Source organism: Neofelis nebulosa, chromosome 13 (assembly GCF_028018385.1).
Source record: "Neofelis nebulosa isolate mNeoNeb1 chromosome 13, mNeoNeb1.pri, whole genome shotgun sequence".
In the NCBI taxonomy this organism is placed as follows: Eukaryota; Metazoa; Chordata; class Mammalia; order Carnivora; family Felidae; genus Neofelis; species Neofelis nebulosa.
Genome location: NC_080794.1, coordinates 49,805,315 through 49,833,018, shown reverse-complemented (window position 1 = coordinate 49,833,018; position 27,704 = coordinate 49,805,315). Strand labels below are relative to the sequence as shown.

At 40.3% G+C, this 27,704-nt stretch overlaps 2 protein-coding genes across 6 annotated transcripts in view; one reads left to right on the top strand and one right to left on the bottom strand.

Moving 5' to 3' along the window:
- Positions 1-17,348, bottom strand: part of SHLD2 (shieldin complex subunit 2) — an 84,010-nt gene extending 66,662 nt beyond the window's left edge. For 3 of the 5 annotated variants that reach the window (XM_058696920.1, XM_058696922.1, XM_058696925.1), the window contains exon 1: positions 17,129-17,348. In XM_058696920.1, the coding sequence (XP_058552903.1) occupies positions 17,129-17,348 (220 nt within the window). Of the gene's footprint in view, positions 1-3,200; positions 3,337-17,128 lie in introns of all 5 variants that reach the window. The other 2 variants (XM_058696921.1, XM_058696923.1) reach the window with 2 other exon arrangements.
- A 5-nt stretch (positions 17,349-17,353) lies between these two features.
- The window catches only part of GLUD1 (glutamate dehydrogenase 1), a 38,129-nt gene continuing 27,778 nt past the window's right edge, over positions 17,354-27,704 (top strand). The window contains exon 1 of the mRNA XM_058696926.1: positions 17,354-17,991. Coding sequence (XP_058552909.1) covers positions 17,541-17,991 — 451 coding nt within the window. The 5' untranslated portion in view covers positions 17,354-17,540. The remainder of the gene's footprint in view (positions 17,992-27,704) is intronic.

The window sequence follows — 27,704 nt, the reverse complement described above, 5'->3', positions numbered from 1 at the left end:
AGCTCAAACTTGTATTGTTCAAGGTCAACTATACTCAGAAAGTCTAATTTTAGGGGAAGGGTTAAATACAGAGTGGTATATTCATTGTATTGTGCAGTCATTACAAATGATGTTATGAAGGTTATGAACAATGCTATGTGAAAAAGCAGATTACTAGTTTAGGTTTACAGTATAAGCATAATTATTTACCTAAAACAAACAAACCAACAAAACACCAAATAATCAAAATTTAAGAGAAAAACTCAATCTAAAAAGAAAGACACCAAAATACCAAGTGTGGTTGATTTGAGCCATAGGTAACCCTTCCTTCCTAACATCCTACATTGTCCAAGTTTTCTTTACTGAGTGTATCTTACTGTTAAAATATTTCTTGAAAACTCAAAAAAATAAAAGGTTCAATTTTTTTTAAAGGTTGAATTTTTCTCTCCAAAATTGTCATTAACTCTTACTTGCCACCACTGGCCTTTGAGCTAAAGTTCTAATATGACAAAAGAAACAATGTGAGGCAGATCAGCCTAGTGGTTAAAAAGATTTTAAAAAATTGTGGCATGGGATTTCTTTTGAATATTATCTATTATTTTGTGAGAGGCAGAGATAGTTATACATCTAAAGAAATCATGTTTTCTGCTGGGAGAACTGTTCTTGGTTTGTATAGTGAAATCATACATACCAATTATTTCTTTTTTTAATTTATTTTCTTTCTTTTTTTTAATTGAAGTATAATTGACACACAGTATTATACTAGCTTCAGATGTACAATACAATGATTCAACAATTCTATCTGTACGTTACTCAGTGCTTATCAAGGTCAGTGCTCAAGAGCACACCAATATTCTTAGGGCTGCGCAAAAACACCATGCATCATGCTTCTAAGTATTTCTTGCCCCGAGGAAGTCTGAAAGCATATTTTAAATATGCCAAAGATTGGGCACCTGGGTAGCTCAGTCGGTTAAGCACCCGACTTCGGCTCGGGTCATGATCTCGTGGTTTGTGAGTTCCAGCCCCGCGTCGAGCTCTGTGCTGGCAGCTCAGAGCCTGGAGCCTGCTTCAGATTCTGTGTCTCCCTCTCTGACCCATCCCCTGCTTGTACTCTGTGTGTGTGTGTGTCTCTCTCTCTCAAACAGGAATAAACATTAAAAAAAAATTTTTTTTAATATGCCAAAGATCAACGTAAAACCTTTGGCTTCAAGAAAGGCATTTTGGGAGAGGTAAAATTTTGAGAGTATTATTTTGCAACTTTATAATTTGACACATTTTCTAATTTTAAAAATACACATTTAATATGTAGCATTTCAGGTTATACTTTTTAACTTAAATATGACTTAAATACTGCTGCAATAGTATTAAATTTTTAAGTCATGAAGAAGATCATTAATCATCCTTACTGCTAGTCCCTCCTTTTGGGACTCAGAATTTTTTACATACCCCTTCAAGCTGGCATCAGGTTTTCCAAAGGACTGATGACCTATGATTTCTCACCCCAATTTGGACTCAGGATTATCTCTACCTACCTACCCACCCCTTAGAGACAAGTTTGTCCTGGTCAAAAGATCACGTGACCACCAATTGCTTCTGCCCTGCCATCCTCCTTACCAGGGCTAGGCCTTGCCAAAGAAGAAAACACCTCCATGCTAGGGTTCTTCATGACATGCTGAGCAAAGGCCACAGATTGCTAAACATTGCTAAGTAGACCTGAAAATAATGAAGTCATCCAGTTTTGTGCACAACCAGTATCTCAGTCTGTCAGCATAAATACATTTTCCCACAAAATCAATAAAAATTGTGAGACCAGCTAAGACTACCATGTTTTTCATCATTACCACAATCATCCAAACCTAAGCCCCTCCAATTTAATTCCTCTTTGTCGCTGCACTCTGATCTCATTTCTGGTGTGTACTCCCCCTCCTCGACTAGCGCACATGTCCAATAGCTATATTTCCTGATAACCCTTTACATGTTCCACTGTAAACAAATACCCTAAACCTTGAACCAATTTGAATAACATTCCAGCAGTCTTTCTGTCTAAACTAAAATCTGAATGCAAGCTATTCTTTCTCCTGCTCAGCCAAGGTGAGGCATGGAGGTCATTCTTTGTTCACCAATGCAGTTCTTTACCCTCATATAAAAGTACCTCTGTAGAGGTTTATGTCCTGTTCCTGCCTTTCTCTCCTTGTTTCTGTCATCGACTGACCTCTTGGTCACTCTCCCACGTTCACTAAAGACTTTGGAACAAAGTTCATAATCTTCCCAACCCTTGTCCTAGAACCATTCTGAGCAACTTACTTCCTCTGTAGCTGGCTCCTGTTAACACCCTAGCTTTACAGTTCCCTTATCTGTTCAACCCCCATAACCTTCACTTTCTCTCTACTTCAGAAATCTGCTCCATAACCAGCTCTTGCAGTCAGTCATAACCAGCAACTGCTCCTCCTATTTAATCTGAAATTTAACTTAATCTTAAATTCCAATATCCAGTCTCGACACTTCATATCTCAGCTGCTACTTTCCGGTTTCAAAAGTTACCCCCTATTCAGCTTAGCCTCAATGGCCCATCGCTTTAAACCCTGTCACTGCTGAAATCTCTTGCCTCCCTTTCTGCCACACTGGCCCATTAGACGGGGACTTGTTCAACTTGTCTGCTCACTCAGGTTGCTGAGCCCTGACATGGGGGGAGAAGATCACTCATACAACTATATACACCAGAGCCATGAAATATGTGTCATTACAATTCGTCTAAGTAATCCATTCCATTAGCCCTCTCATTTCCACCAATGGCCTTCTGAAAATGCTCCCCTCTCCTCAAACTCTCCCCTACAATCACTATTTTCTTACTCGATAAACTCAGCTAATGACTTTAACCTCCCCACACTTTACTGAGAAAATTAATCAAGTGTAAGGAGGCCCCAAATCCCTCACCTACCACCCAAACACTTTTCTTCCTCAACACCATCTCTCCTTCCGCTACTCCTATGTCAGTAGAAACTATACTCCTACTCCTACTCCAGCCCTATATCTTCCCTCCATTCCCGCTAATCCTGAGGATAACATTCAGTCTCACATACTTCCTTTTTCCTGTATCAACTTCTCCCTTTCTGCCAACTTCTGTGTAGTGCATAACCATGTTGAAGTCACTCTCATCTTGATACAGCATGCCCTCTACCTACTATCCTTCAAGTTTTTTTTAAAAGAATGTCTGCACTTACTGTCTCCACCTTCTCGCAACCTTTCACCCTTCATCATCAGCAATCTGGCATTTATCTCCACCACAGACGCTCCATCGATGCTCTTCTAAAGACCGTCAATCAGCTCCTTGTTTGCTCAGTCCTTATGTCCGTTGACCTATTTGAGACATTTGACACTGCTGACCACTGTTCCTTAAGACTTCTCAGTTTTCATTTGACAACCAGAAACCTACTTTATGACCAGAACTGGGGATAAAATGAGGAACATGACAGAGTCGAGCCCTCAAGGAGCTTAGAGTCAAGTGGGGAAACTTCTATGATAACTCATACTCTTCTTTCAACCTTGCAGATCACTCCTTCCTTTCTCTACTCGGTGCTCAGAGACTGACGTTCCCCCAGGACTCCTTCCTTTGCTCTTCTCACTTCCATCCTGGGATTACCATGTTCACACTGCCTACTCACTGATGATGACCAAATATATATCTCTAGTTTAGAATTCTATCCTGAATTGTGGACTCACTTATTCTATGAAAAGATATTGGTACTTCAATTCTATCTTGAGAGTACTTCTGATGTACAAAAGTTTTTAATTTTGATAAAGACAAATTTATCTACCTTTTGTGCTTCTGGTGTCATATTTAAGCGTTTTTTAAAGTTTATTTATTTTGAGAAAGAGTGCACGTGCCTAAGCCAGGGAGGGATGGAGAGAGAGGGAGACAGAGATTCTCAAGCAGGCTCCACACTATCAGCACAGAGCCCAATGCAGGGCTCAGTTCCATGAACCATGAGATCATGACCTGAGCCGAAATCAGGAGTTGGATGCTTAACCCACTGAGCCACCCAGGCATCCCTGGTGTCATATTTAAGAAACTGTTGCCTAATATAAGATGATGAATATTTACACCTACATTTTTTCTAAGAGTTTTATGGTTTTGGCTCTTACATTTAGGTCCTTAGTCCAATGAAACCACAATTCTTGAAAGTTAAGAATTTCACGTGCAAGATCTAAGGGGTTTTTTTAATTCTAAATTTAAAAAAAATTTTTTTTAAGTTTTATTTTATTTTTTTTTAATTTTTTTTTTTAACATTTATTTATTTTTGAGACAGAGAGAGACAGAGCATGAACTGGGGAGGGTCAGAGAGAGAGGGAGACACAGAATCTGAAACGGGCTCCAGGCTCTGAGCAGTCAGCACAGAGCCCGATGCGGGGCTCAAACTCACATACCGCGAGATCGTGACCCGAGCCGAAGTCGGACGCTTAACCGACTGAGCCACCCAGGCGCCCCAAGTTTTATTTTATATTTGAGAGAGACAGAGCACAAGCAAGGAAGGAGCAGAGAGATGGAGACAGATTCTGAAGTAGGCTCCAGGCTCCAAGCTGGCAGCACCGAGCCCGACGCGGGGCTCAAACTCACAAGCAGTGAGATCATGACCTGAGCTGAAGTCGGATGCTTAACCAACTGAGCCACCCAGATGCCCCAGGGTTTTTTTTAAATTCTAAAACCCTGGCTTTCAGCACCACAGACCAAAGCAAGAAAACTTTCCTGGTAGAGTTTATACTGTAAACTACAGCATAGAGGAAGTAGGAGGTGCTGGCGTAAATGCAATTCTCCCACAACAATTGAGAGGACATAAAAACCTGAAGGAGGAGTACAGAGAGAAAGGGGAGCTAGAAAATAGTTAAAAGTTTGGAATTCTTACTTCCTATCCCATCTGCGACTATGTCTTGGGGCGAGAAAGGGTGAGAAATGTTTGTGGGTAAGGACTCAGACTAGAAGATAACTGTCTTTCCCTTTTGCAAGTTATGGTCCAGAGAACTGTATGTCTTTTAGCAAAAACCTCGCACCTGCCACTATATCAATGTGGTAGCTCAGTAACAGCCAAGGACATGCTCATACTATATTCCTGAAAAGCTGCCTCAAAGACCCAAGCACACCAGCATGCTATAGAAACCATTAAGAAGTTTGTTTGGGGCCACTGGGCCCAAAAGAGCCCAGAATTAGGGTGGATCCAGCACACACAGACCTGCTGACCAGAGGTCAGTAGTAGCAGGGACATCAGCTTCAGACACAGCACAGCAGGCAGTGCCAATCAAGACTAAGCCAGCCAAGGTACAGCTCAGCAATGGCCAAAGTCAGAAAATGACACAAAGATGAGATGCCCCCTCCTCAATGCCAGGAAAAATTATAAAGCTTCTCTACCAATAGCCCCAACCCAGAAGAAAAAAAGGAGAGAGCTATGTGGAAAAACTGAATCCTTGTAGAATGAAGCACAAAAAAATAAAAAGCTGAAAACACAAAAAGAGTAGGTAAGAAACACAGAAGATAAAGTGAAGGAGGACAGAATGGGGTAGAGACAGTATTTGAAGAAGTAACAGTTGAAAATGTTCTAGAACCTAAAGGGGCCCCTGGGTGGCTCAGTCAGTTAAGTGTCTGACTTCGGCTCAGGTCATGATCTCACAGTTTGGTTCTTGAGTTTGAGCCCTGCGTTGGGCTCTGTGCTGACAACTCAGAACCTGGAGCCTGCTTCTGATTCTGTGTCTCCCTCTCTCTCTGCCCTTCCCCCACTTGTGCTCTGGCTCTCTCTCTCAAAAATAAACATTAAAAAAGAAAAGAAAATGTTCTAGAACCTGAAAAGATTTGCATCTCCAGATTCAAAAATCGCAAAGACAAATATACAACAGAAGATATCAGTAAAGCCAATAAACTAGTCAAATGAAGAGACACACTGTCTGGTGAGCTGCCTCCCTAATCTCTTGCCATTTCTTCTTCTGCCTCTCCCTCCCTCCCCAACAGACCTACACATACACACACTCTAGCCACAATGAACCAAGGTGCAGTTACCTAACGCATATCATTTTGATCAGGCTTTTTTGGTTTAAAAAGACATTTCGACCAGCTCTGTAAGTGGGGAGGATATTATTAAGAGACACATGGATTAGAAATAAAACTAAAATTGGAAAGCCATCCTTCTGACCAAGTCACATCACAGGTTTCTGGCCAGCATTTAGACTGGACATGGTTGGGTATCTGCCCAAAAGGCGGTCAGTCATCTGTAACCTGAGGAACAGGATGAAGGTCACAGGGTACCAAACGTGACCATCAGAAAGAGCTGGGCTAAGAACACAGATCACAGATAAGATCAATACTACAGCTCCAGTAATTCAGCAAAAAGCATGTTGGTCAATATGACAATTTGGCTAACATGACAATTAAAAAAAAATCAATCTGTACCAATGCTAATTTCTTAATTTTGATAAATGTATTCTGGCTATATAAGATGTTATCATTAGGGGAAAATGGGTGAAGGGAACTCTGCAGTATCTTTGCACCTCTTCTATATATCTAAAATTATTTCTAAAGAAAACTTATTTCAGAACAAATTATCATTAGCATAATTACTTCAAAATAAAAATAAAATTTAAGAAATGGAAAAAATGAATATATCTAGTCATTGTTTTTTCAACTGTTAGTATCTTAAAATATATCCTGGAGTGCTTTTATGTGCCTAGATACCGATTTTTAAGCATTCTTCTTTCCTATTTCAGAATTTTCAGGTCTTAATCTACTCTTTAAAATTCAAATTCAGGGGTGCCTGGATGGCTCAGTTGGTTAAGCGTCTGACTTCGGCTCAGGTCACGATCTCTCAAGATTCGTGAGTTTGAGCCCCGCATCAGACTCTGTGCTGACAGCTCAGAGCCTGGAGCCTGTTTCAGATTCTGTGTTTCCCTCTCTCTCAGCCCTTCCCCCCATTCACCTTGTCTCTTTCTCAAAAATAAACATTAAAAATTTTTTAAATATATATATCTAAAAATAATAATAATAAATAAAATAAAATAAAATTCAAATTCAGAGTCAGGCTGGGGGATTGGTGGGGGGCCAGGGGTAAAAACATAAGAAAAAAAAATAAAAAATCAAATTCAGTTTTTGCCAGTTATTACTATTTTAACTAATAACTATAGAGAAAAATTAGGAAGATTTAAGTTTTTCATCATGAGAACCAATATGAGAAAAAAGTGACTTGGATTAGAAATGACATGAGTCTGCAGAAATAGGTTAGGAATAAATGTAACTATCCCTTGTTGTCCCATCTGTTATGTTTCTGAGTTCAGACAGCAGATCTTGGATCAGCGAGGAATGCCTGTAGTTGAAAACGCACAGTCATTGCAGACTGATGGGGCAGTCTTCCTATTATTTTCATAGGCACACTTTTAAATTTTTCTCTAAGAAAATGTTAAAATAAATGACAACCATAAGAGGTAAGAAACTGGAATTTCTCAAGGTTCAGGTCTTTTAGTTTTTTGCTTTTTTTTTCAATTTAATTTTTTTCTAGTTACTTTCAAGCCAAGTGTGATTATTTCTCTCATATTTCCTTCACTTTTTTTGGTGTTTGTATTGCATAAGAAAAGAGGCGTGGCAATATGAAATTACACAAGATAGTCAAAGTCTGTCATTCTTTAGAATACTTATTAAAATACACCAAACAATTGTTATTCAAAAATAATTCCATTTTATATCTGACCTAGAAAAAAACACATGAAGGTACGGATAAATACCTGCTTTCAAAAGAGCCTTTCAACACAACTTCCCTTGCTCTTGAAGTCCTGACACCTCTCCTATCTCTGTATCAGCACTTTCGCACTGATACACTGTTACACGCTGATACTTCATTTTTTTTAAGTTTATTTATTTGCTTTGAGAGAGAGAGAGAGGGAGGAGCAGAGAGACAAGGAGACAGAATCCCAAGCAGGCTTCATGCTGTCAGCACAGAGCCCGATGACAGGCTTTGAATTCACACACCGTGAGATCATGACCCGAGCTGAAGTCGGACACTTTACCAACTGAGCCACTCAGGAGCACCAATACTTAATTTTTTTTTAAGCCTATTTATTTTTTTTGAAAGAGAAAGAGAGCACAGGAGGGATACTGAGAGAGGGAGAGACAGAATCCCAAGCAGGCTCCGCACTGTCAGCGTAGAGCCCAACTTGGGTCTTGATCCCACAAACGGTGAAATCATGACTTGAGCCAAAATTGAGTCGAACGCTTAACAGACTGAGCTACCCAGTCACACCAACACTTAATTTTTTTTTAAACAGCTGGCCAGAACTTCCACTGTGGGTGGCTGGTGATATCAATTTCTAGAATCTAGAAACCTTTGTGTTTCATTGGTTTTATGTGGCCCTCCAGGAATACAATGATAAAGATTCTGTCTCTGACAAGAAAATTGTGGAGGACAAATATATGTAAAGGGCATCATTACATATCTACCCCAAGTATCTTCAGAATAGTCTTATCCCAAACTGTGTTTCTGATAGTATGTCCTATAACATAGAGGTTCCAATGAAATGGTCACTTCTGCCCTTAGCACAACAAAAGAACTTCCAGTTTCAACATAAAGGCCAGATTAGCCCTCCTGTTGACTTAAGCCACTTGCCTGTGTGTTACACCATTGACAAAAATTGCTGGTGGCAGCTTAATTTGAAGAGCTCATGAAATCATCTGAGCATTTTATATTTCATTATATTTCCCATATTGTCCCCCAGAAGCTGAGGATGGGTTTCTGTTCTGTTCTCTTATCTGGCAACACAGTAAATATTGCCTTATAAGATGTCAATGGCAAAAAAAAAAAAAAAAAAAATTGAGGCATAATCTTAAAACTATAATCATTATATAACATCTCAAAGAGAACTAGACTCAGCAAATGTCTCAATGTAGAGAACATGAAACATAATGATAGTTTTCAAAGGGAACTAGAATCTGTAGATTTCTCAATGTAGAGACATGAAACCACAAGCATAATTCCCAGTATTATATTTAAGAATGTTTAACCCCTCTGAAACTGTGTTTAAATTCTAAGGAAATAATATTATCACAGTAAGAACACAGAGCAGGCGAGCTATTTTCTGAAGCAAATACAGCAAACACTGCTGGTTGCCAACTTCACAATTATTCCTCCTGCTCTTTCTTCCTTGCTGGCAGTGCCTATCTGTACCTTAGAAGTTCAAAGTGTCAGAAAGCCCTACTTCTGGCTTCCTTCACAGCAAGGGTATGGCATATAACCCATTCCTAGCTACTGAGGCCCGCCTGAAAGAGCTGAAGCTGGCTGGCAGGCTTTTGGAAAAGATTTTCTTTTTAATGTTTATTTATTTTTGAGAGAGAGTGCATGAGCAGGAGAGGGGCAGAAAGAGAGAGGAGGACAGAGGATCCAAAGAGGGTTCTGTGCTGGCAGCACAGAGCCGGATGCAGGACTTGAACTCATGAATCATGAGATTATGACCTGAGCCAGACGCTCAACTGACAGAGCCACCCAGGCACCCCTGGAAAAGATGTTTTTTTTTAATGTTTGTTTTGAGAGAGAGAGAGAGAGAGAGAGAGAGAGAGAGAGAGAGAGTGTGTGTGTGTGTGTGTGTGTGTGTGTGGAGGAAGGAGCAGAGAGAAAGGAAGACACAGAATTGTAAGCAGGCTCCAGTATCTGAGATGTCAGCACAGAGCCTGATGCGGGACTCAAACCCACCAACCGTGGGATCATGACCTGAGCTGAAGTCAGATGCTCAACTGACTGAGCCACCCAGGTGCCCCAAGATTTTCTGTTACCAACAAAGAAATATGTATGGGAGGAAACTGCTGTTCCTACATAGCATAGTGCTATGCTCTACATAGCACTTGGTTGTTAACTTGATGTGACCCCTGGAACTGATATAGCAAACTTACAACCATGAAGAAAGAGACCACCAACTTGCTGAATGTAACACAGAAAAGCTCTTCGTTCCCTGATAGAATCACTGAGCCCTATACCAATAACCTATGGGAATAGCCTTGCCCCCAGGCTTCTTGTTAGATTATAGTTATCTCATTTAGTTTGCAGCTTCAGTCTAAGGCACTTTTATTTGGATAACGTCCCAACTAATACAGCTAGCAAATATCTTGTTCACTTCAAGGCCAGGAAGTTAGGCCACTGCTACTTAACTGACCCCAACCATTACCAGTGTCTCTTCCTGGATCCATACTGCCTCATTCATGTTTTTCTTTTCTACCTTTCAATAAGAGCAGACTCAGTGCCATTACACTCCTAGCTATGCTTCACAATAAAGTCTGTTTCTTCCATAACTCTTCCATGATAGTCAATGAGAAGGTACTTTTTGCTTCTCTGACCTGCTTTTCAGTTATGTCTGCTTTTAACAGCATCACAGACATGTCTCAATTTTTAGTAAAAATTTTTACACTTTTTTCCTTACTATTCTAACTCCAATCCCATAGTAAGATCACAAGTGATCTAAAATTTCCAAAAATGGAAATGCAAAACCTAGAATAAAGATTTGCTTTTATAATGGGTCATCTACATAGATCAATAAATAGAGCTGAGGGGTGAGGCACCCTTTTAACATACAAGGGAAACAAAAGATCTCAATTTAAAAACAAAGACAGAGACATAAAGAATTAGGTACAGGTGAGTTCAGAATCCCTTCTTAGTACAGTTAATTTTTAAGAGACCTATTTGTTTCTTGCATACTATGCTTAAAGAGATAAAGTTCCTACAATGAGTTTTTATGTTTATCCACAACATGGAAAGAGCCCTTAAGCAAGAGTTGATAAAAACCTTTGTTGAATATTATTCACCTTAACCAAACTAGACAAGTAGATATAAGTGACATTTAATTTATTAGGAAAAAAGTTTTTTTAAGAGGAAAAAAGACTACAAACTCAGATCCTTTTCTTGGATTTTGTTTACTGTTTTCTGCTTACTAAAAAAACATGCTCACTAAAGGGGAAAAATGAAAATGACAAACTTTTCTGAAAATCAATTAGAAACACAAAAGCAAGTATCAGAAAAAATTTTCCTGGAAATTATAGCACAATGGCTTGAAAAACAATCCATGATGCACCCAAATTGCCAATATTGGAAAAAAAAAAACAAACAGAATTAGAGAATACTAATTTTCAACCAAATTGATGCTTAAGCCAAACTGTTATCATGATCAAACTGCTTTCACCCAGAGTGTATGCTACCCTATATTCTCAAATCATTGTCTCATTTACCTTCAGGCCTTTGCATTTGGTGTTCCCATAGCACAAGGTTCTCTTCTCTCCTCACACTCAACTGGCTGATTAATGAAGTACTAATAAGCACTTGTGTAAAACCTCTTGAAATATAGGGCGCCTGGCTGGATCAGTCACTAGAGTATGCAACTCTTGATTTCACGGTCATGAGTTCAAGCCCCATGTTGGGCATAAAGCTTACTTTAAAATAAAATAACAATAACAATAAAAATAAAAATAAAATACAGTAAAGTAAAATAAAATAAAATAGGAGTGCCTGGGTGGCTCAGTTGGTTAAGTGTCTGACTCCAGATTTCAGCTCAGGTCATGATCTCAGTTCATGAGCCCACATTGGGCTCTGCACTGACAGTGTGGAAACTGCTTGGGATTCTCTCTCTCCCTCTCTCTTTGCCCCTCCTACACATGCAGTGCACTCTCTACCCCTCAAAATAAATAAACATTTAAAAAATAAAATAAAATGTTGTCACAAAATAATCTTAAAAAAAACTAGTAAAATTAGAAAGATAGTGACCTAATAAAAGAAACATCAAATTCTTTAGTTCCTTGTTTAGAAGCTCTTATTTAAACTTTTTTTTTAAGTTGTATTTATTTATTTTGAGAGAGAGAGAGAGAGAGCAAGTAGAGGAGAGGCAGAGAGAGAGGGAGAGAGAGAGAATCCCAAGCAGGCTACTCACCACCAGCACAGAGCCCAATGCACGGCTTGAACTCACGAACTGTGAGATCATGACCTGAGCCGAATCAAGAGTCAGACGCTTAACTGAGCTACCCAGGCACCCCTAGAAACTCTTGTTTAAAAAATCAAATATTTGACTTTTCTACTTATGTCAAATGAGAAGTGAACAACTTCATAGGAAAACAAAATTCTGATGGCTATTAAATTCTTCCTAAGTTCAAAATCACTGCTCATACTTAGGAAGATAAAGTCATCCTGAGAGAAAAAAGTCTGAAAACAGATGTTCTATGTAATAGGTTATTCATGGTTGCACTGCTGTGACTTCAAGGTATTAGAAGCAACTTACATGCCCATCAGTGAGAGACTAGCAAAAATAACTATGGCATGTACATACAATGAAATACTGGGCAGTAAAAGAAAAATAAGGAGCAATTAGGCGTGAAATAAAATACATCTATTGGAAAAGAAGTAAAACTATCGCCCTTCGCAGATGAGCTTGTAAGTAGAAAATCCTAAGAAATCCACTAAAGTAACTAATCATAAGTAATAAATGAGCTCAGTAAGGTGAAAGCATAAAAGATCAATATACAATAATCGGGGCACCTGGGTGGTTCAGTCAGTTATGTGTCCAACTCTTGGTTTCAGCTTAAGTCACAATCTCACAGTTGTTGAGATTGATCCTGGTGTTGGGCTCTGCACTGACAGTGCTGGAGATTCTCTCTCTCTCTCTCTCTCTCTCTCTCTCAAAATAAATAAATAAGCTTTAAAAATAAAAATATATAATAATCAATTATATTTCTATAACGTGAAGTGAACAACCTGAAAATGAAGAAAACAATTTGAGTTACAATAGCATGAAAAAGAATAAAAGGCTTAGTGATAAACTTAACGAAGGAAGTACAGAACTTCTACTCTGAAAAGACAAAACACTGCTGAGAGCAATTTTCAAAGACCTAAGCAAATGAAAAAAACATCTCATGTTCATGAAGCCCAGATGGGATATTGTTAAAATGGTACAACTCCCAAGGCGCCTGGGTGGCTCAGTCAGTTAAGCGTCCGACTTCGGCTCAGGTCATGATCTCACGGTCCATGAGTTCGAGCCCCATGTCAGGCTCTGTGCTGACAGCTCAGAGCCTGCAGCCTGCTTCAGATTCTGTGTCTCCCCCTCTCTCTGACCCTCCCCCATTCATGCTCTGTCTCTCTCTGTCTCAAAAATAAATAAACATTAAAAAAAAATTTTTTTAAATGGTACAACTCCCCAAACAGATCTACAGATTCAACACAATCTCAATCAAAATTCCAGCTGGAGTCTGTGCAGAAACTGATCACTTGATCCTAAAATTCATATGAAAATTCAAGGCACTCAGAAGAATCAATCTTGAAAAAGAACAAAGTGAGAGGACTCACACTTCCCAATTTCAAAATTTACTACAAAGCTACAGTAATCAAGATAGTGTGGTACCAGTGTAAAAAAAGACATATGGGCAAGTAAAAATGAACTGAAGAGTCCAGAAATAAATCCTCACATTTAGGTCAATTAATTTTTGATAGAGTGTGTAGATAATTAAATGGGGGGAAGAAACAACCTTTTGAACAAATGGATATCCACCGACAGAAGAATGAAACTGGATTCCTTCCTCATTCCATGTACAAAAATCAACTCAAAGTTCATTTTGAGACCAAAATGTAAAAGAACTAAATGTAAAAAGACCTAATGTAAAAGCTAACACTATAAAACTCTTACAAGAAAACATAGGTGTAAATCTTCATGACCTCCAATTAGACAATGACCTCTTAGACATGACACCAAAAGCACAAGCAATAAAAGATAACATTTATAAATTGAACATCATCAAAGTTAAAAATGTTTGTGCTTCAAAGGACACCACTAAAGATGTAGAAAGGCAACAACAGAACAGTAGCAAACGCCTACGAATCAGGCATCTTATAAAGGATTTGTATCTAGAATATATAAAGAAGTGTTACAACTTAACAATAAAAAAGACAAATAATCCAGTTAAAAAATATGAAAAGGAGGAAGGCCTGGTGGCTGTCGGTTAAGTAACCAGGTCTACTCAGGTCTATTCAGGTCATGACATGAGTTCAAGCCCCGCCTCGGGCTCTGCACTGACAGCTGTGAGCCTGTTGGGGATTCTCTCTCCCTCTCTGCCTCTCCCTGGCTCTCTCAGGCATAAGTGCTCGGCCTCATTCTCCCTCTCTGTCTCTCTCAAAACAAATAAACTTTAAAAAAAAAAAAAATAGGAAAAGGAAATGAACAGACATTTCTCCAAGAAAAGATATGCAAATGACCAATGAGCAGGTGAAAAGATGTTCAACATCATTACCCATCAAGGAATTGCAAATCAAAACCAAAATGAGCTACCACTTAACACCAGATAGTAACAAGTGTTGCGGAGGATGCAGAGAAATTGAAACCCTAATATACAGCTAGTAAGAAAGAAAATGGTGCAGCTGCTGTGGAAAACAGCTTGGCAGTTTCTCAAGGTTAAGAAAGCTTTTTTTCCCCCAAAGGTTAACAGCGATTCCACTTCTAGGTATATACCCAAAAGTTGAGAAAACCTATGTCCAAACAAAAACTTGTACAAGAATGTTCATAAGAGCATGATTCACAATAGCTAAAATGTCCACGATGAATGGATTTAAAAATGTGATACAGTAACACAATACATACTATTTAGCCATAAATATGAAATACTAATACATGCTACAACATAGATGAATCTTTAAAACACTGTCCTAAGTGAAAGAAGCCAATCACAGAGGGCCACATATTGTATCATTCTGTTTAAATGAAATGTCCAGAAGAGACAAAGAGAGACACGGTAGAAAGTATGCATTTTTTCAAATCATTTTTTTAAAGATTACGTTGTTCATTTATTTATATGCTATATCTTTCTAAATCCTAAAACTCTTCTTCTGAAATATTTTTAAAAGCGCTTTCAAACACAAAAGCATGCAATGATCAAAGAGAAATAACCTGCAATTTTAAAACAGCTAAGGAAAACTCATAAATGTCAAAGGCAGAACGTGGATTTGTCTTTGTTGAAGGTTATCAAGTGACCAAAATTCCCTTCAAGTTAAATTCTGGCCTCCTTTTGAAATGGAAATTACTAATAATAAAACCTTAATTTACAAAATAACTGTATATTTTATAAAGGCAATCATCAATGTAATATATGGAATTGTTCAATCACTATATCGTACACCTAAAACAAATAAAATACTGTATGTTAACTATACTGGAATTTTAAATAAAATAAAATAAGAAAAAAATCATCAATGTAAAGCTGAAACTTACTAGGCTTTATATCACAGTAGTTTAAATGCAACAAATACTTAAACTATTTCTTGGACAGTAGCAATAGAATAACTTTGGAGTCGAATACACAGGTTTGATTCCCAGACTGCTATTTACCTGCAAGGTGACCATCAACAATGTATTTGGCCTCTCTGAGCCTCAGTTCCCCCTTCTGTTAAATCGGGAATTACAATACCTACTTTAGTTTAAAGAGAAATACTCCCAACTACTTACTAAATGGGGGAAAGGAAAGTAGTGTTTGGAAAATATCACTCTTTTACCTATACCATTTGAATTTTCCGTATGATTTGAATTTTTTTTTACAACTTATAATTTTAAAACACAATGGAAAATTTAAAAATAAAAGCATCCACTTTATAGGGTACTTATGGAACCATTTTGTAAGATATTTATACATAGGAGGCTCTCAAACATGATTTCCTCACCACTTCCATAGCCTTTCCAACTTTTGAATTCAGGTGAATACAACTTGGAAGAAGTTAAACATTTATTTTTCAGAAGGCTATGGCTATCAAGAAAGAGATAAACAGGGTAATAAAACTAAGCTTTCAAACCACTTTCCTCAAAACATACCAAAGAATTTAATCTGAAGAGAAAAAAATGTCCACATATTTACTGATGTTAATTACTTTATTCTAAAATTTTAGGATTTGGGGTTTGGTTTTCATGGCGGTTTTTTGCAATGTAAAATAATACCATCAAGTGAAAAGGAAATCTGGTACCTTGATTTTTTTTTTTTTTTTTTTTTTTTTTACCAACAAGACAAATTCAGGATTCAGTTCAGAGAGTATTTTTCACTGAAAAACAACATACAAATATAAATAATGATACATTTATCTAGCAAATAAGATAAAGTATCAGCTGCATCTTCTTTGAGAGCACACTGAGATAGATGAATATAATCTAACGATCTAGGTTGTCGCTTTATACTTTGTGGTATATTGTAAGAATTAAGGACATTCTTTTCCATATTCTAATAGATGCATAAAGTGAATGTCAGGAAGTTGTTTTGCAGATCAAAAAGGTGCCATTTTAAACCACCAAAGTACACTGGAGCCACTGAAGTTGGTACTGTGGCCTTTGTTTGGTAGCTTTTCAGAAGACTGAGTCATAGGACTTACATGCGTCTTACCTACCCATAGGAGCCTATAACTTTAGCATTGCTCATCACATACGTGTAAGTACAAAATTAACCCTCATGTAGCTTAAAGTTTACAAATCCTATTCTGGACCACTTAACACATATATTACTGAGAACTTCCTGCAGTATTATTATTGCATTTCTATAGTGCCTTTTTGTTTTTAAACTATTTCAAGAACATACTTCTGAAAAGGGGAAACATGGTCAGTAAATGTTACAAAGATACAATGATTCACATAATTTTTATCTTGACATTAATGAATGGCTGCCATGGAGCAAAATTAAAAACTTAGTTTTTTGACTAAGGCCAGTGGGTAAGGGATTCCCCAGCTCCCAGGCTTTTTCCTTTCCTGAAAGCCACCTCAAAAATCCTACTCCGGATGACATTAAGTCCTTCGCAGTCCCCGCAGTCAGAGCCAAGCCCACAGCCCGGCTTTCAACCGCCGCTCCTGGGTCGCGGAGCCCAGCCCCGCAGGAACACCAGAGGGCAGGCCAGAGAGTGCAGGGCGGCCACCCAGCCCGAGGGCGTGCGGACGGAAAGGAGGGACACCCGTGACTCACCAGGCCCAGCTCGCCGCCAGACCGCACGCCTTCACACACCCCACCCCCCCGCGCGGCCCGCGGCCCAGCCTGTCAGCGCCCCCCAGAGGCACACAGGCCGGGGCAGGCCCCCTCCCGGAACGGGCCCACTCCCCACGAAGGCCCGCTCCCCTGGACGCGGTGGGGGCGCGCACTGACCTGAGACACCGCCTCCCTGCAGATCCGGCAGCCGGTGGGTCCCTCGCCCCGCCCCCGGGCCGGCGCGAGCATGCGCACTGGGCCCGCGCGCGCGCGCCTGCGCGCCCCAGAGCGCCCCTGCAAGGCACGCGCCGCCGCCTGGGAGGCCGGGCGAGGCCGCAGCAGAGGCGGAGGCCCGGCTCCCTGGGCGGCGCGCACCTCCCGCCCCCCGCCCTGCCATTCACTGGCGACTTGGGCCCGCGGCCCCCAAAGTCCGTCCTCCCTGTTAGGCGGCGGGCGCCGGAGGGGAGGGGACAGCCCAGGGGGCAGGAAGCTGCAGCTTAAAAGGGCAGCCCGCGCCGGGCCCTTCCTCCCTTCCTTCGTCCCCGGGCCTCCGAGAGCGCCTCTGCTCCGCGGCCTCCGCCCTGCCGCCATGTACCGCTGCCTGGGCGAAGCGCTGCTGCTGTCCCGCGCCGGGCCCGCCGCCCTGGGCTCCGCGGCGGCCGACTCGGCCGCGCTGCTGGGCCGGGCCCGCGGGCAGCCCGCCGCCGCCGCAGCCCCGCAGCCGGGGCTCGCGCCGACCGCCCGGCGACACTACAGCGAGGCGGCGGCCGACCGCGAGGACGACCCCAACTTCTTCAAGATGGTGGAGGGCTTCTTCGACCGCGGCGCCAGCATCGTGGAGGACAAGCTGGTGGAGGACCTCAAGACCCGGGAGAGCGAGGAGCAGAAGCGGAACCGGGTGCGCGGCATCCTGCGGATCATCAAGCCCTGCAACCATGTGCTGAGCTTGTCCTTCCCCATCCGACGCGACGACGGCTCCTGGGAGGTCATCGAAGGCTACCGAGCCCAGCACAGCCAGCACCGCACGCCCTGCAAGGGAGGTGAGCGCCGGCCGAGCCCCCCGCGCCCTTCCCCGCCGCCCTGCCTGGCCGGGGATCTGGCCCCCTCCCACGCTCCCCCGCCCCCCGCAGCAGGCGTGTCAGTCTCGGCGCGGGTGGTGGGTTTTCCTCCCGAAATCCGCCACGTAGTGGTCCTGTCTTCCTCCCCCGTGAGCCATCATTCCGGGTTCCTGCAAGTGTGAACACTGTATGCTGAATAGATGCTGCACCGCTCTCCTTTTGATCTTAGTATAGGTGACACCCAGGGTGGATCCTGACGAAATGCACTTCTAGAAATGGGAATGACCGGCCCATCTGATTGTGCTCTGCAAGTTTTTGAGAGCATCTATGACTCACCGAACGAAAACTATGAGATAGTTATTTCCAGCTCTTTTTTTCCCCACTCATTTTTACATCAGTGGCAAATGATACAGGAACTTACAAAGTGAATTGTCTTGTGGATTTGAAATCTAGACAGTTTTACTAGCCAAACGATTTTACTAATTACACCATTGGCTTTTTAAGTTGTTTTTCTACCCTGACAGCCTCAGTTTTGCGCGCGCGCGCACACACACACACACACACAAAGTAATACATGAGCAACGTAACATCTCCGACAAATAAACACCGGGCGCCCTGACAATAAATCTTAAAGGGTGTAGAATGCAGGACAGCCCGCCAGCCAATGGAATGAAATAGCCCTGGGGGTGTGGACTGGTCCTGGCTAGCACCAGATTTGAGCTTGGGTAAAAGATAAAGTACTGAAGGAAAGGAGTTGAATCGGTTACAATTTGATAGTCACCAAGTTATCCCGTAGTTTAAATTTTCGAATATGTGTAGATTTGGCCTCTGAAGTCAGATTGCTTCCTTTGGGCCAATAAAAACTTTCAAACATTTCTCCTCAATACATCTTTAAAGATGTATAAATGTAACCTTAAAAAAAAAAAGGTAAAACCACTTCTTTTCTATTAAAAAAAAATGATGTTTAATAAAGGCCCCAAGGAGGTGAAGTCTTGCTTGAGGTTGCTTGGCTAATAACCACAGAGAGGATGTTGGGCTGGACCCTTTGTCTCCATAAGCCTGTCACAGTGTTCTATTACGCTAGCTGACTTGTAATGATAATTTTTAGAAATCTCTCTACTAGAAGAATTTGAACTCTGCTGGCATTCCCAGCCTGGGAACAAAGGTTGCCTGAAACTGTTTAATGATTTACTTGTTAAATTTGCATTGGCCCCACCCTCTTCTAGGACATACCTTTAGAGCTTAATTATCCTCTAGCTCTGTTTCCTCTTCTCAAACTAATGTTTGAACCACTTTGACCTCTAATTTCCCTTTGCAGCTCCAAAATTACATAAAAGGTACACAGTCAGTCTCCTACATCACCTTCCTTCTTCCTACCACTCCCTTATTCTCTAAACCAAGAATACAAGTTTAGACTCCCAAGAAAAGCAAACAAGGATGACGGAGGAAGAGAGGTTAGCAAATACTAAACTGCAATGTGTCTTTAAAATGGACGTCTAGTTTATATTACTATCCTGCTGGCAGTATTTTCCAGTCCCTTAAAAGATACACAAATAAACCATTATGTAAATTTCCGGCAGGATCTAATTTAGTTTCCCTGAAGTTCTTTACATTCCTGTTCTTTATATGCCAAGCCCTCTCCTATCTTTATAAATCACAACTCCACAAACCCACTAAAGCAACTAAAATTTACCATAGTTTGTCAGTCCTTATCCTCTTGTTTCCACGGCAGTTTCGTACCAAATTATTGAACCTAGCAACAAATCATATCAGCCCTCTTGAGACACTGTTATTGTAGCACTTGCTTGCACTGGAAGTGTAAGATACAGTTCTCTCTTCAGTTTATCCCATTTACCAGAAGGCATATACTAAAAGCACTATTAACTCCCAGCATATAAACATGGAGAAACCTAGTTGCAACTAATGATTAATAACAGGCATTGAAAGATAACAGAACGTGTAAGAAAATTGGCCACTATAAAGTGATAAATGTATTATCTTAAGGAATTTGAGGGGCGCCTGGGTGGCGCAGTCGGTTGAGCGTCCGACTTCAGCCAGGTCACGATCTCGCGGTCCGTGAGTTCGAGCCCCGCGTCAGGCTCTGGGCTGACGGCTCGGAGCCTGGAGCCTGTTTCAGATTCTGTGTCTCCCTCTCTCTCTGCCCCTCCCCCATTCATGCTCTGTCTCTCTCTGTCCCAAAAATAAATAAAAAATGTTGAAAAAAAAAAAAAAAAAAAAAAAGAAATACAGAATACATTAGGTGATTGAAATTTTTAAGGATGCTTCGAATAATCCCTGTGACTTCAGTAAATCTTTCCTTTTTAAGCATACTTTAACACACTTCGCTCTCACCTCCTCAACTGCCTTCTCTACCATAGTTCTTCTCAAAAACAAACAAACAAAAACCCAAAAAAGCCTTGTCTGCTCCTCTTCATACTTTTCATAACCCTCAGTTTTCTGCATCTAATCTTTCCTGGACCTTCTACCTGAGTTTTCAGAAATAAAATTTTCAAGGTTGAAAGTAACAATCTAATTATAATCTGTGTAAGGGAAACAGGTGGTTTTCAGACCTGGGGTGGCTGATGTGTACTTTCTTCCAAGTAAATATTTAATAATACATTTTAGTTTTTTTGCTTCTTTTCCCGCAAAGCATATTTAACTGAAACCATCAGATTGGTACCTATTAAGGATTTGCAAAAGAGTATGCTATAGGCTTTGAAGGGAAGTTTTAAGAGCAGTCTTAATATTTTCAGCAAAGATGAATAGTGTGGGAATTTCTGCTTTGAGAAGACTTCTTCAAAGTTTCTTACATGTTTGAAAACATTATGAGTGATTGTTCCTGTTATCTTTCTCAGAATAAATTCTGTATATTTTTGGCCATGCTTCTGCCTGAGACCCATGTACCTTTTTAGAAAGGAAGTTTATCATTTAAAAGTCAGTTTTGAGGGAGAAGTACAGATTGGTAATAGCAATTCATTGATATAGGAGCAATTTAACTTTCTCTCCCAACTTGTCCTCCCCCACCTCTTTTCCTCCTATTAAAACTATTAAGCCAAAATTCTGTTACTGATTCTTCCTTCTATCATAGAACTTCCTAAAGTTATCATTATTGAAATGAAGTTGATTGACTGTAAATGGAATGCTCTGATATACTGACCCTAAATCTTTTGTTTAACTGTAAATATCAGTATCAAAAAAAAAAAAGTATAAACTGTGTTAACCCACTGACTCGTTTTTTAAGAGCCAAAATGCAAAAAAAAAAAAAAAAAAAAGGAAAACAGTGGGAGGTAGACAGGCTTTGTTCTTGTCTCTGGGGGCAGGATGCAGGGGTGGAGGGCAAGGGAGGCAACAGGATTGGAGTCTGTGTAGTATTAGTCCACTCGTCCTCTGGAATATAATTGTCTGATGATGATGGTACTTTGGGGCAACACTACAGAAAGTACTTTTACTGTTTTAAAAGGACACATCCTCTGTCTTCACTGAAAAGAAAAACGTTTCTGACTTATTTCTGCTGGGTCGAATTGACAACCATCAAAACTTGGGTAACTTTGTTTTTTTGTTTTTATTTTTTTACAATTTTTTTAATGTACATTTATTTTTGAGAGCAAGAGACAGTGCGAACAGGGGAGGGGCAGAGAGAGAGGGAGACTCAGAATCCGAAGCAGGCTCCAGGCTCTGAGCTGTCAGCACAGAGCCCAGTGTGGGGCTCAGACCTTCAAACCATGAATGAGATCATGACCTGAGCCGAGGTTGGATGCTTAACCTACTGAGCCACCCAGGCACCCCAAAGCTTGGTTAACTTTGAATAGACTCTCACACTTTATAACATTCTCAGAGTGTGACTGTGTGTCTGCATCTACTTCCACAAGATAAAATGTAACCTTTGTAGATAGATTAAATTTAGGATTTAATGCATTCTGAAAATTCAGTTAAAAGACAAGTAATTGTATGGGGTGCCTAGGTGGCTCAGTTGGCAAGGTGTCCAAATTCGGCTCAAGTGACTTCGGCTCAGGTCGTGCTTTCACGGCTCACGGGTTCAAGCCCCGTGTCAGGCTGTGTGCTGACAGTTCAGAGCCTGGAGCCTGCTTCAGATTCTGTGTCTCCCTCTCTCTCTCTGCCCCTACCCCTCTCGCATGCATGCGTTCTCTCTCTCACTCTCAAAAATGAATAAACATTTAAAAAAAAAATTTTTTTTAAGGTAATTGTAATGTGTTCTTCTCCCTAGCCCTCATCCCTAAGGTTTTTGTTGGTGCTGCCACTGCTGTTGTTTTTAATACTTTTTAATTAAATCCAGAACTGTTTTGCCATGATAAAGGCCTTTTAATGTCATGGAATCCAAATAGCTCAAAGCCTCTAAACCGCTCCCCTCTCACAAATATACTAGAGAACGAAGAGATCGCCATTCAGTCTTGCTGTCATTTGGTGTGAATCCACGTAGCTGGTTTGCTTTGGCATTCAGAACCCCATACGCAGGAACACAAACGCTGCCCACTGCCCACTCATTATGCAGAGTACACATTGCAGGAATTGGGGCATCAAAAATTGGAAGACAAGCACCAGTATATTAAACCCCAATAAAACTTGCAGTGTTTAAATTTTAAGCATAAGAAATAAGAATTAAACATGAACTTTCTGGCTTATAGGGGAAAGAAATTGGCCTTACAACTATTGATGATAATTTAGATCGCTTAGGAAAATTGTTTTTGTCCAGTGATGTTAAAGGTGCTAAGGATTCTGCCAGGAACCAATAAAGACTAAACTATCAGCTTGTGGATGCTAAAAAATTCTGGGATGTTGTGGGGTTCTTTCCTGTTTATTTTGCATAATAATTAGATTTTCATAATACAAAAAAAACTTTTTAACCTCTAATATCACTTAGTGAAGAGCATCAACTTATAAATGGCCCATGATGACTCCACCCAACAAACTCCTGTTAAAATACATGTATGTCTTTCACATATTCATATAGTGATAACAGTTGTAAAATGACAAGTAAAACAGCTCTACCCCCAGTTCTTCCCCAGGAAATAACCGTCAACAACTTTAAATCCGAAGCCATTATCTAAAACTGACCTAGCTATTCTGAGGAACCAGTGTTTTTTCCCCTTTGCAGAAATTGATACAGATTGCAGTACTCACTATCAAGACTGAAGCATCAATGTAGGAAATACTACTGATAAAGGCAGGAAAGGTTTTGCAAAGGGCAAAAAGACAGCCTGGAAAAGGGCTGCTTCGAGACCTTCTAAGTTTCCTTTCACAAGGTAACAACACTTGGGAGATCCTGCCTCCACAAAGGTCAACTGGAAAGCAAGGGATAACCTAACATCTAACATTTATTGCGTTCTCCGTGTATACCAGGCATTTTGCTAAGAGCTTTTCATGCATCATCGCTTTTATCCCTCATAACAACCTCATGAGATACACTGTTGGCCCTGATTTTCAAATGCAAATACCAAGGCTGAAAAGTGGAGGACTCCTGGTAAGGTTACACACCTAGTTACCTAGTGGAGTTGGGCCCTGTTAAGAGTCCCGTCCTCTGACTCCAGCACCCACTTTCTTAATAATTATTTTCTGGGGGCTTTCATGTAAAAAATTATACATTGTATCATAAGCAGTGATTGAGAACCATGCCATGCCATCCACACGATAATTCCCAACACTGGGGCTCATTCGAAATGTGTTAAAGGTTATTAGAAGGCCTGCCTTCTTCCTAGAAAAAACAAGTATATGCCAACAAGTGTGCATATAGAACTCACTCGTATATGATATCTTTATGGGCCCACTTATTCCAGTTACTTAGGCAATGGAAGAACATTTTAGAGTTTTCTACTGAAAGAGGTTTCAAGAGCTCTGGTGTTGAACAGTGGCTCATTTCTCTGCCAAAGTGTATGACATGTATCTTTAAGGGTTTTCAGTGGACTCATTTTAACACGGCTTGCTTCTGAGTGTCTATTCCTTAAAAACGAAGAAGTTATAGTTTGTAATGAATTGCTATTTCTCCTGGTTATTTATTCTTGGAGAAAGTCTGTCAGACCTTTTAACTTTTCTGAATTGCTTCTTGGCTAGAGGAAAATGTGAAAGATGACACAAATGGAAATTATAAAGGTTGTCAGTAATATGACTCCTTTTGCCCACATATCGTTATCATAAATATATGAACACAGGCCTTCAAAACATTTTGTACATTTGAGCCTTAGTAGGATTTAGGACTCTCTTTTTTTTTTTTTTTTTTTTTTTTTTTAATCCCTTTTAGCAAGAGAGAAACAGCAAGGGAATAGTCAAGGGTGATAGTACCCCCATTGGGGGTTTACTGAATAAGCTATATGAGCTATAGACTATATTCCAAATAAATCAGTTTTTCCATTATGTGTTCATTTTCTCTGCAGGCAAGAGCTTTAAACTTTATGCTTGATTAAGGAACATTCCTTAGCTCATGGGGATTTCTGATAGTTAACCTGTTCATTACAGGTCTTTTAATTGCCTACTCTGTGTCAGGTACCCTGCTCTTTGCTAAGGGAACTATTCACAAGAAAGCTTTAAAAAAGAAGAAGAAAACAAAGCTGATTTTTTTTTTCTTAAAATGTTTTTAATTGATTTCCTCAAAATAGAGCAGAATCCCAAATCCCTTCTGGTATCTATATCATTCTTCTTTTGCTTTTAGTTCAGTATTCTATTTCTACATTTTCCTTTCCCAGGAACAGTCAATAAATGACACAGTTGAAAACACTAAACAATGCATTGCTACAATAGTTCAAAGGAGATACCAGCGAGAGACAGTCTTGATCTGCAGGTAGGGAAGGCTGGATAGGAGTTGGATGGGGGAAAAGGTCATTTAAAAAAATTTTTTTTTTTTTTTTACATTTATTTACTTTTGAGAGACAGAAAGTGAGACAGAGCACAAGCGGGGAGGGGCGGAGAGAGAAGGAGACACAGAATCTGAAGCAGGCTCCAAGCTCTGACCAAGTGTTCATCCCAGAGCCCAACGCGGGGCTCAGACCCACAAACCTTGAGATCATGACCTGAGCCGAAGTCAGTCACTTAACTGACTGAGCCACCCAGGCGCCCTGAAAGGTCATTTTAGATAAAGAGAAATAAAGGCGGTGACTGATTCAGCCCAGACAAGATGCAGGACTGTGTGTGATGGAGTCATAGGGACAGACTGTGTGTTTATAAATAGTGGAAAATGAGGTTTTATGACATAATATTTATTTGGTCTCTGCTCCCAATTCCTGACATAGAGCTCTTAAAATCTTTGTAATTTCCTGAGTGATGGGGGTGCTTGGAGCCTCCTTTGTCCTAATATTTGGTCTTGGACTCCAGTTCCTGATACAGAGCTCCTAAATCCCTTGGAATTTCCTGGGTGATAGGAGCATCTTTTGTTCTAATGAGGCACTTCTTGCTGGGTTCCTGGATAGCTTCAGGATGGCAGCTGGTGACTAGAAAGACTAAACCATGATTAGTAGCCTAGAACTTTCAGCCCCATCCCCCGCCCTCCATGGAAAGGAAAAGAGTTGGACATTGAGTTAACACCCATCATGCCTCTGTGAGGAAGCCTTCATAAAAATCCGTAAACCACTAGGTTCTGAGAGCTTTCCGGATACCTCCATGTGTCAGGAGGACGGTGCACCTGTTACCTAGAGATAGGCTCCTGTGCTCAGGACCCTGATAATAAACCATTAAACATATGTGAAGTGTTTACTTGAGTTCTGTGAGCCATGATAGCAAATTATTAAACCTGAGGAGAGGGTGTGGGAGCGTCCAGCCAAGTTGGACAAAAGTATGGGTACTGTGGGCACCCAATACTTGAGATTAAAATGATGGCCAGTCTTGTGGAACTAAGCCCTTAATCTGTGGGGTCTGTGCTAACTCCAGGTAGTCAGTGTCAAAATTGAATTAAATTGTGTATGACAACCAGTTGGTGTCCACAGAGAATTAGAGAGCTGGTTGTTGGTATGGAAAACCCGCACATAAGGTGTCAGAAGTATGTGAGCAGAAACAGCTTTTTCCCTTTATGCTTGTTGGGTGCATAATGGTAAATCCAGGAGAGCTAGGCTGCAGAGCAGCTGAGGATGAGGTGATAAGTAATAGCAGAAGAAATGAAAAGCAAAGGGCAGCTAAAAACATTTTGAAGGAAGGACAGTATTCCCCAACAGGTAGGATGTATCAATGAAGGAGAGAAAAGTCAAAGATAACTCAAGTTTCTAGCCTGAGGCACTGTTAGGAAGAAAAGGTGATATTATTATTAGGAAAGAAGACTGGATTTTGAAAATAAAGGAGATTTGGTGTAAAATGATCCTTAGCAAAACTTGGAAATACAGGCATAGATATTTTCCCGATCTTACTCTTGCAAAATATAGTCGCTCTACCTGTAGTACCCATCTATCCCTTATCTCCTTTCTCCCTTTAATTCTCTTCTTCCTCTTCAGAACCATCTCAAATATCACCTAGACTTGTAAATAATTTATATGAAACTGGATATCTGTAATTTCAATACTTTACCCTTTGAACCTTTTTATAACAGGTTATCGTTATGTTTTACTAAATGTTGTCCGGTTTTATATTCACCACTTTTACTAGGCATCATTTCCAAGACCGGTTTGGTAGGAAGGTGTGGCTAAGTTTACTGCTATTATCCCAATAAGTCGATGTAAAAAATGAACAAGATCCCCCTCTTAATGTGTAATCCTTCCTCCATCCATTGGGCAGTAAGTTCAATACTTAGGCACACAACAGAACTCTGTGTCCTATAAATAATATGTACTTAAATGCAGGCAAATTATTTGGAAGGATCTATATATACCCACTTCAATCACCAAGAATAGTCCCTCATAAGAGAAGACTGGGATTACATAGTGGTATGTAATGCGAGGTCAGGGGAGACTTCCAATTTTTTGTTTTTAAGTTTTGATGAACGCATACACATATGTGTTGTATAATTTTTTAATGTTAATGAAAAGAAGAAGTGAAATGTCCTTTTCATTTCTCCAACATCAGCTAAATATATGCTTCCCAGAACTTATTATGAAGTTTGTCTCTTTAAGTGTTTGGTTCCTTGCCTTCCTACATAGACATGGACACTGTCAAAAGCAGTTAAAGGGTATGATATTCCTTCGTTCCTATGTGGCCTGCTTCTTGCAGTGCCAACTGAATTTTTGTCTGAGACTTCCCATGTTTTCCAAGGTCATTACATGCTGGAGGGTCCCAGTTCCCCACTGCCCCTTGCCCTCCTCTCCTCATTTGTAATTATGTTACTCTGTTACACGTTAGGAAATTATATTAGTATTAAGTGAGAAAAGATGTTCTCGTGAGTAAATGGCAAGAGTGCTATGGCATGCATTTCAAGAGTTCTGAGGTCTTTATGCTTTTCTGTGAGTTCTGTACTTGTGGTAGAACTCTTGGTTTTCTGAAAAGTGAGAGAATGCAGTTGGAAATTGAATTTGTGATAAATAAATCAAAGACCTATTAAAAGATCCAGGCTCAAGTAATTTTTAAAACCATTTAAATTGTCATGAATGTGTTTCGTTAATGATTCATCACAGAAAAAAACAATGGTGACTTAGTTGCTAGGAGCTTTTTTGTATGTTTTTGGTTTTGAGTCAGCTTGCAAAAGGAAAAAAAATCAAGCTACTCAGTTGTGGTTTTCACTGAAATTTTTCAAAGTAAGGAACTGGTGTGGTTTCTTCATCACTATAGCA